At 43.1% G+C, this 9,751-nt stretch overlaps 1 protein-coding gene across 1 annotated transcript in view; it reads left to right on the top strand.

The window, feature by feature from the left end:
• Positions 1 to 1,543: 1,543 nt before the first annotated feature.
• ARHGAP20 (Rho GTPase activating protein 20) overlaps positions 1,544 to 9,751 on the top strand; it is a 146,022-nt gene continuing 137,814 nt past the window's right edge. The window contains exon 1 of the mRNA XM_006890859.1: positions 1,544 to 1,651. Coding sequence (XP_006890921.1) covers positions 1,547 to 1,651 — 105 coding nt within the window. The 5' untranslated portion in view covers positions 1,544 to 1,546. The remainder of the gene's footprint in view (positions 1,652 to 9,751) is intronic.

Below are 9,751 nucleotides of genomic sequence, written 5' to 3'. Positions count from 1 at the left end.
AATGAAGTTAATTTTCTTTAATGAAGCCCTTGGTTTTGGTCTTAGGTCCCCTTTGAATCGGTTTTTGTGTATGGTGTGAAGTGTGGATCTTGCTTGAGTTTTCTGCATTTAGATCTCCAATTTTGCAAATACCATTTGTTAAAAAGGCTGTCATCTCTCCCTTTAACTGATTTCAACTCCTTGTCAAAAATCAGTTAACCTTAGGTAGATGGGCTGATATCTGGATTTTGAATTCTATTCCATTGACCTATGTGTCTGTCATCTTACCAGTACCACACTCTCTTGACCACCATGGCATTGCAGTAGGATTTGAAATCAGGGATTGAGATGCCTCCTACCTTGTTTCTATTTTTAAGGAGTGTTTTGCTTATTAGCGGCATCTTTATATTCCAAATGAACCTGGAGATTGCCTTTTCCATCTCATTGTAGTATGGGATTGGTATGTGTATTGGGATTGCATTGAATGTGTAAATTGTCTTTGGTAATTTTGTCATTTTCACAATATTGAGTCTTCTTATCCACTAGCAAGGGACATTCTTTCACTTCTTAAGGTCTGTTTTTGTGTGTGTATGTGTGTGTTTTTTTAGTAATGCTTTGTAATTTTCTTTGAATAGATCATTGTGTTTCTACTCCCAAGTATTTAATCTTGTGATTAGCTATTGTGATGTGTATTGTTTTTCTTAGCTCTAGCTCTGTATTCTCTTTGTCATTATATAGAAATCCAATTGAGTTTTGTACGTTGGTCCTGTATCCTGCCACTTTGCTGAATTGGTCAACTATGTCAAATAGTTTCCTTGCTGAGCCTTGAGGATTTTCTAAGTGTATTATCATATCATCTGCATAGAGAGATTATTTTCTCTCTTTTTTGCCAATTTGGATACCTCTTATTTCCTTCTCTTGTCTTATTGTTACTGCTAAGACTTCCAATACAATGTTGAATAAGAGAAGTGATAATGGGCATCCTTGCTTAGTTTCTGTTCTCAAAGGGAATGTCTTTAATCTCTCCATTGAGAACAATGTTGGCTCTTGGGTTTGCATGTATACTTTGTTAGTATGTTGAAGAAATTCTCCTCTAATCGAATTTTGTTGAGTGTTTTAATCAAGAAACGGTTTTGGATTTTGTCAAAGGCTTTTTTTGCATTGATTGATAGGATCCTGTGGTTCTTGTTCTTTGCTTTGTTAATTTGATGAATTACATTGATTGTTTTTCTTATGTTGAACCATCCTTGCATAACTGTTATGAATGCCACTTGGTCGTGATGACTTATTTCTTTGATGTATTTTGGATTCTATTGGCCAGGATTTTATTCAGGATTTTTGCATCTATGTTCATAAGATATATTGGCCTGGCCGGGCTCGTGCGCTAATCGCCTGCAGGCGGTCGTGCGGAGCGCTAGCGGTCGATGGCCCCGACGGGAGGCTCGCTGCTGGCACTCGGAGCTCCGCGTCCTGCCTGAGCGCGCTCTCGCCTTTCCAGCCGCTACCCCAAGGACATGCCTGCGTAGCCGCCTCCTCCTGGGTTAGGATTTACTGGAAGGTCTTCTTCATGGAAGCGATGTCCCCGCAGCAAGAGACTCTCGGAGGGCAGCCGGGGCGCTCCACTACCCTGACAGGAGTGTCTCGGCTCGCCGAGGGCCTGAGCACCAAGAAGGTGAGGACGTTGAGCGGTGTTCGCAGCCCCCTCCCCTGCCGCAGCCCCCGTTCTATGCGCGCGCACTCCCCTGGCCACCGCAGCGCGTGAGCCGCGCGCCTGGGAGATTTAACGCTAGAGGTTCGCGAGCCTTGTTGCTTGTCCTGGGCCGCTCCAGCCTTCCCCACACCTAATCCCTCCTTGAGCGGCCGCCGCAGCCTCCCTCCGCGTCTCCCTCCGCCGCAGGATCTGCCGCGCGGCACCTCCCGCAGTCGAGGCGCGCGTGCATGGGTTGAGAAATCGCCTTTCTCTGGCCCCTCTGAGTGCTTTGGCCCTCCGTCCCCTGAGGTCGCATGGGTGCACTGGCCCCTGGCAGGGTCACCTCGAGGCTGTCAGGGTGGAGAAAACCGCGCTAAGGAAGGTAGGCTAGGCGGCCGGGCTGCGGCGCCGCCAGGCTCAGCCCCCTCACCTGCCCGCAGGCGGCGCGGCTGCTCCGCAGTGTTTTGGGGACGGGGGGGTGCCCTGCGCCTTAGACGATGTCCCAGAATGATCCAGCAGCTCCGGGGTGGTGATCACAGTCGGAGACGCTGCTGCTTGGAGACATGGAGGTTTGATTTGGTTTTGCACTGGGCAGGGCGAGGGACTGTGGACTGTCGCAAAGCCAGGGCAAGTGGGGGGGGGGGGTCTTAGCCCGACGATCATTCTCCTCCATCCTACCCTAAGCTTCAGAGAAATCAGGGTGTCGGTGTCAGCTTGGGGGCGGCATGTGTGTTCCCTGTCAAAGCCAGGAGGAGGGATGCATGCGGTCGGCAACTTGTAGCGTTCCATTCCAATAAACACCGCCACAGTGCGGCGTGGTGATTCCCACCGGGGTCAGCTGTCTCTGGAACGGCGCCCTGAGCAAGTGCACGTGGGCCCCAGCTCCTGGCCTCTGCTGTGAGGCTCCCTTGAGGACAGATCTGGAGGTTTCCAGCCATGTCTGCCCTCTCCCTTTCCCCTTCCCGCCCCCAACCTTCACATACTGGAGCATTTTCATTCTGTGCTCTGGTAGTGCCTTCCCAATTTCTCTGGAGACAGGTTGAGATTTAGAGGGGACTATCTAACCCTTCCTTAAGAAATAGCGCCAAGAATTGCTTTTATATCTCTAAAGCCTTCACGGGTTACTCGGGCTGCCCTACCTATCTGGATCTTACAACCTTTCATAAATCTTCCCACCAGGATTCTGGGTTGTTTAGAGGTCAGCAGAAGAGGGGCGAGATTGGTAGCCGAGGGTAGTGAGCTCCCAGGGACCTTGACTGTGTCACCTAGCCATCTGGGGTGCCCGTGAACTTGATGATGAATAGGCTGTAATGCAGACTCAGCTTTTGATATATGGAGGCTGCGGTTTGCCCTTGTTGCATTTCCCCTTCAGAGACCAAAAGGGGGTGTGGGGGGAGAGTGTGTGTGTGTAAGTAATCAAGTCTTCCAAATAAAACGTGAATTTACTAAAAGGAGACACAGGACACAGCCTTTGGGAAGGTAAATTAATGTAATTCACATAAACTTTAAAGCAGTTCCATGTTGTTAAATATCAAGGATTGGAAAGAATCAAAAATTATATTTTTTACGTAGTTCTCTCTCTCTCTCTCTCTTTTACTAACTGTAATTAAGCAGGCTGGCAAAGGGAAAGGGCATTAAAGACTATATTGATAATTTATCAGTAGTTCTTGTCAAATAAGCAAATTATTTCTCTTTTTCCCATGCTTTTTTTCCTAGCATAGTCATTGTCTTTAAGCAGCTTTCCTTCATGATAAAATGTAATGGGCTGCCATATTACGAAACTAGTCTTTGCCTTTTTCTTTTATAAAAGATTTAAGTGTTACCAATCTAGTCTTCCTACACAGTATCTTAGCCTCTTGAGAGTTTGAGAAACTGTTTTCAATAATTTTTAAAGAAAGCCTTGTTTTAAATATTAACACAGTGTTTAATTTCAGACCTCCATATCAGCAAGAATCCCAAATATGGTACATAGAGTCATAGCCATTCCCCTTATGGTCCATGATTTTCACACATCCTGCATACTTACCAAATTGACCTTCTGTTTCATCTTGATACCGTGGTGCTTCTGAGTAGTATTAGCGCGCGTTGTGGCACTTTTTCTATAGATGCTTTCCACATGGTTATAAAGTGTTAAACTATTAACCAAAAGCTTGATGGTTCAAAGCCACCCTGAGGTCCTTTAGAAGTCAATATCTGATGATCTGCTTACAAAAGGTCATGGCCTCGAAAACCCTGTGGAGGGCAGTTCTAGTCTGCACATATGGCTTCTGTGATTTGGAACGGACTTGCCTGCAGGGAACAATCAGGCTTACATCTTAGTGAATAGTAAAGGCAAGGGTTGTTTTGTTTACTTATTTCTATTTATTTTTGTTTCATTTCTATTTTGGATCTCCCTTTCTGTCCATTGGGACCCAATAGGTTCTGACTCGCAACTGACCTCCCAGCATGTTTCCAAGGGCACAGTCCTAGCTACCCATATTTCTCCCTCCTGGTGACTGGTGGATTCTGACCACCAGAGAAATGTGGCCTTTAGGTTAGAAGCATAGTTTTTTATGAAATGAGTCATAAGAGTTTTGACTTATTTTGGTTATTGATAGAAAATTTATTTCTGATTGAGTGGTTGAAAATTTTAAAGGCACAGGTTTGTTGGATTGTACAGAATAAATGTATTTACTTGACTTGTAGCTCTTTTCCTGTCATCTCTGTTCTCTTGAAGTAAATTACTTTTATTTCCATTTCCTTATTTGTAAAATGGAAATTAACAAGGTGTCAGTGAAAATGCTTTGAAAACTATACAGATTCTTTTCATTCTGTGAAAGTTGTTGTTAGGTGCCACTTAGTTGAATACAAGTCCTAGAGACTCTGTGAACAGCAGATCTGAACCCTTGTTCTATCCTGTGTCGTCCTCATCATCTCTGACACACTTGAGCGTGTTGCTGTCTCATTGAGGATCTTTCTCCCTTTTATTGACCTTCTGCCTTTGCAAGCATGCTGTCCTCTCTCCAAGGAATAACCTTTTAGCAATATGCCCAAAGTGGGTGAGAAGAAGCTTTTTCATCTTTGCTTCTACAGAGCAAAAGTGGCAGCACTTTCTCCATGATATAACTGTCTGTTCTTTTGGCAGTCCATGGGATATTCAGTACTCTTTTCAAGGTGATATTAAAGCGACTTTAAAAAAAAATAAATAATAGCACAACAGTATCACTTTTAGTTGTCTTATCAACCCTGAGGCACATGATTTGAATCCGCAAGCCGATCCGCAGGAGGAATATAGGCAGTGTCCTCCTGTGTGAATCAAAGCCTCAGAAAACCACTGGAGGATCAGCTGTGAGTTGGTTCCACCTCATCAGATCATTTCTTCTTCTGACTTTCTAGTCATCATCCAGCCCTCTGACACATAGCAAGTAATTGTGAAGACCATGGCCTGTATCAGGCACACATTAGTCTCCAGACTGACATTATTACTCTTTAGTACTCTAGAGAAGTTCCTGACAGAAGACTTTCCCAGTGCAATTTGTATTTTGATTTCCTGACTACTGGTGCCCGGAGTGTTCATTGTGGAACCAAGCAAGGGCTGAACTGCCAGGAGAATAAACAGGTTGTCCTGGAGAGGGTGAAAGCAATCTGTTCCCTGGAGGCAAGAATTTTGAAGCACTGTCTCACATACTTTGGGCATGTGGCCAGGAGGGACGAGTCCTTGAAGAAGAACATCATGTTGGAAGAGTGGAAGGACAGTGCAGAACAGGTGTTATGTCTCTGAAAGTCATATTTAGGATAAAATGTAAATTTTTATAACATGAGGATGAAGGACAATCTTATTTTTACACGTTGGCCTAAAAAACAGTGTTTGGTTTGTTTGGTTTTTTTCTTTTCCCCAAAGATGGTATCACCCAGGTTAAAATGAAGAGACTAAAAACATATGAGTCACAGATACCCAAATCGTTAGTACAGTTGTTGCCCTTGGTTCTGCAGTGACTGTCTTGAAGCTGTTTATCACACTGTCATTTCAACAGGCCCTCAGGGTTGTGCTTTAAAAAAAAAAAAATTAGATTTCGGGTCGTACTTTTTTTAAAAAAAATTATATTTTAATGAAAGTTTATAAAGAACTTGAATTTCCATTAAGTCGTTGTTGCACATTTTCCTCCCTGTCCCCCCTCCCCCTCAATTCACTTATTTCTTTGGGAAAAAAAGTTCTTTCATTGTTATACAGCACCCCTGCCCCCAGACCACTTCACTATGCAACTCTTATTCTGGACTCTTGTCATGCCAATAATACCTAATCGGGACAGAAGGTTGATCCTGTCCAGGAGACTCAGAAGTGAGATAATTTATGGCACCTACAGGAAATGAGATCCTCTTCAACTTCAGTAATTTTAGGTGTTTGACTCTCTCACAGTTCTTAAATTTCTCTTCAGTATGTAATGGCTGGTCTTTTCAAAAGTAGAGGGAGGCATCTTGTGCTTTGGAGGAACACAGTATTTACCAAAAAGACACCTTTGTAAAACTTGACATCCTAGATGTTATCAGCAGATTTTTGAGTTGCCTCTAAACTGTAATTAATAAAAAGAAAGAAAATGTCAGAATTGTGCATGTATGTAAGTACCCACATAGATACATTCTCTCACATACACAGTACTTCGAGAAAATGTATGCCATGATATTATTATGATTTGATAGGAGTTTTGTGACTCTTCATGTCTCCTAAAGCTTCTTGGAAAAAAGTATCTAAAAATACGCTGTCACATGGAAACAATTGTAGAGGGTTGACAAGGACAGTACAGAAGGGAGAGGAAGCAGAGATTAGCAAATGGATGGGGAGGATGAAGGGAAAGGGAGGGTAAGTGAGGTTTGAATAAGGCATTGTAAATAATGGCACTGTACTATCATAATTAATGTGGGTTTTTTCTTTATAAAGATACAGTTCAGTAGAGTGATTGTACATTGTGATTCTATCAACTGCAGAAGTCTCGGAAGTAAGCAGTGATAGAGGAGGTCATTAATGGAATGAGTGTGTTTGAGTTGGCGAGGTTGGCACAGGATAGAACAGTGATTAGGGCTCTTGTCCATAGGGTCGCTATGAGTTGCAAGTGACTCTATAGCACATAACAACAACAACAACAATGGGAGATGTAACTACAGTTTGGGAGACTAGGACAAGCATGGACATAATTGCCTTATGACCGCCACCAGCAGTGAGGCTTGTAGACAAAACAGCCCCGTTTATTTTACCATCCAGTCTTCCTTTCTTTATCTGGGACAAGTTTAGATTAGAAACATCCAGTCAACCACAGAAATAGCCCCTCAGCGCTGTGTGCCAGTGGTGCGCTGAGCAGCCTTGACCTAATTTTGACAGACAACTGTCACATGGCACAACTGAAACGTAAGACCCGATCCTGGGTGTCTGGTCTCTTGTGTGTGTGTGTGTGTGTGTGCCTACATCAGCTCATATTTCAAAGATCTGGAAAACCTTGCTCTCTCTGGCCTCTTGCTTGCCTTATTTACCTGGATCCTGATTTACAACCAAGCGAATGTCTGCACTCCCTTCTCTTTCCTAAATTCTCTCTGAGCCTCTGGAGTTAAATTACTAGGTTACTCTCTGTATATAACGGTGGTGGTGGTGGTTGTGTACCATTGAGTCTGAATGGACCCATCGCTGACCCTCTGGAGGCAGTTAACTGTGCAGGAGGAGATTGCCCATCCTTTTACCATAGAGCAGCGGGTGGCTTTGAACCACATGCCTTCAGGATTGCAGGTCAGCTTCTTGCTTCTAGGCCAGTAGAGCTCCCTATATATACCTGGACCTGTTTTTTATACTTGTTTGACAATTTTTTTTAAATTAAGGTTGTTGGGTGTTTGGTGTTTTTTGGTTTTTTTTTTTTTAAATCCCACAGTAGTTTTGCCCTCTGGATGAAGAAAGGGTAGTGGTAGGGCAGCACTTTCATAACCATTACTTGTATCTTGTATGTTTGATACATTCAGAGCCTCATCCTCAGATTGCTAGATGAGTACTGGAGCAGGTAGAGGGCTTGTTTATCATGATGTGCTATGGTTGTACAAATAATATCATTTTGCACTTGTATGTAATGTGAAAAATGTAGTGAAAGCATGTACTAAGAGAGTCTTAGGCTCTGCCTACCTGAGGATGTGTCTGAAAGGGACTCTTGACATGCCACGGAAGAAAGCCCAGCCATTGGAAGGTTCATGCTGATAGGTTCCTCTGCCGCTGCCCCAGCCCACACTGGATTCTCAGGTGCCTCACCTCAATATCCAGTGTGGGTTGGGTTAGAGGCAGAGGAACAAAGAGTGGTGCATAGGAGAAGGCCTGATATCCTCGTATTTATTTCTTCACAAATCTTGCATTGGATATCTTCAGTAGGAACAAGTCCTTAAAAGTCAGTTACTTTGAGCATATTTTCAGGAAAAGCCAGTCCTTACAGAGAGATATCAAGCTGGGGAAGGTAAAATGTCAGCACAAGAGAGGAAGATTCTCAGCAAGATGTACTGACACAGTGACTTCCCCAGTGGACTTGAGCATGACAGAGACCATGAGGACAGTGTAAGATAGGGCAGGGTCTGGATATGTTGTTCAAACAGTCGCTGTGAGTCACCATTGACTTGATGGTACCCTAACAACAGCAATATTGATGCATTTTTTTAATGTGTTATTATATATATGCCACATTATCACGAAGCTATTGAATTCAGGTTTTGGGTTTGTTTGTTTTTTAAATATGTTTATACTCTTGCCTGGTTCTCTGTGGTGGAGGATGCTGGTGGTGTGAGCCAGTAAGTCAGTGCTGAAGCATAGCCCTCCTATAGGGCCAAGTACAACGGCCCTAGAGAGTTTCCTAGGCTGTAATCTTTACAGGAGCAGATCTACTTAGCATTTCAAATTTATGCCACTGGGACACCATTGTGTTTGGTAAGGTTGGTTTTATACCATGATAGCTGAGAAATTAAATGGTAGATTGATAGCTGAGAAATTAAATGGTAGATTGATAGACTAGAATTAAAGTCCATTATTGGGACATTGTAATAAGGGGCTGGTCCTTGGCAAAGGGCAGCATTCTGGGAAGGGTGGAGGAAGACTCTTAACGAGATGGACTGATACCGTGACTCTTAACAGTGAGCTCAAGTGTGTTGAGATAGTGAGGATGACACAGTATAGGGCAGAGTTCAGAGCTCTTGTTCATAGGGTCACTCTGACTTATAGTCTACTCTCTGGCACAGAACAGCATCATGTTCCAGTCTAGTGTCCTTGCAATTTCATTATTATCGTCGTTAGGTGCTGACTCCAAATCCAAACATAATGACCTTTTGTACAACATATCGAAGCCCTAAATTTACTGTTACATTTCAGAGTCAGTTGCCTTATGGAAAAAAGAAAAATAGCGAAAAATGAGTTTGTTTCTAAATCTCAGAAGAAAAGAATAATATATATCTTGATAATAAATGCCTAAAGTCAGTCTGGATACAGTAATTTCTGAGTAAATAGATCATACTCATCACAAACCAAGCTAGCAATATCAGGAAGCTTTAGCTCTGGAAGCCAAAACTCACGTGGTGTTGTTGTTGGCCGTCAGGTCAACTAACTCATAACTGATCCTTCAGTGAATTTTCAGGGACTGTAAATCACCTGGGAGGAGATTGCCCATCTTTCTTCTTTGAACCAAATGATGGATTCTAATCACTTGCCTTTTGGCCACCAGAACTCCCCAGAATCAAGGTGCAGTAGTTCATGTATTTTCCTTATTATAAGTGTTTGAGATTTGAAGGAAAAGCAAGAAACAGTTAGTTGGCTACCAAATTGTACAGACTAGCCACGAATGGATTACTCATATGTTCACAAAAATAACAAGCATTGGTTGATTTGTTTTGTTTTTTTTTTTTCAAACCCTGCAAAGCCTCCCAAATGTTATTTTCTTAAGTGTGCAACACCTGTTTCAGTGCATAATATGTGTTGCTTTCTCACGCTCTTTCCCATTGCGTCCGAACCAACTCATTTCTGAACCTGAAGTGGGTTTTCAGGACTATAAATCACACAGGAGGAGATTGCCTGTATTTCTCCCACAGGACAGCTGG

The sequence above is a fragment of the Elephantulus edwardii genome, unplaced genomic scaffold (assembly GCF_000299155.1).
Source record: "Elephantulus edwardii isolate Elephantulus edwardi_28Jun2011 unplaced genomic scaffold, EleEdw1.0 scaffold00093, whole genome shotgun sequence".
In the NCBI taxonomy this organism is placed as follows: domain Eukaryota; kingdom Metazoa; phylum Chordata; class Mammalia; order Macroscelidea; family Macroscelididae; genus Elephantulus; species Elephantulus edwardii.
The sequence above is the reverse complement of the archived record's forward strand: the minus strand, read 5'-3'. Positions and strand labels throughout refer to the sequence as shown.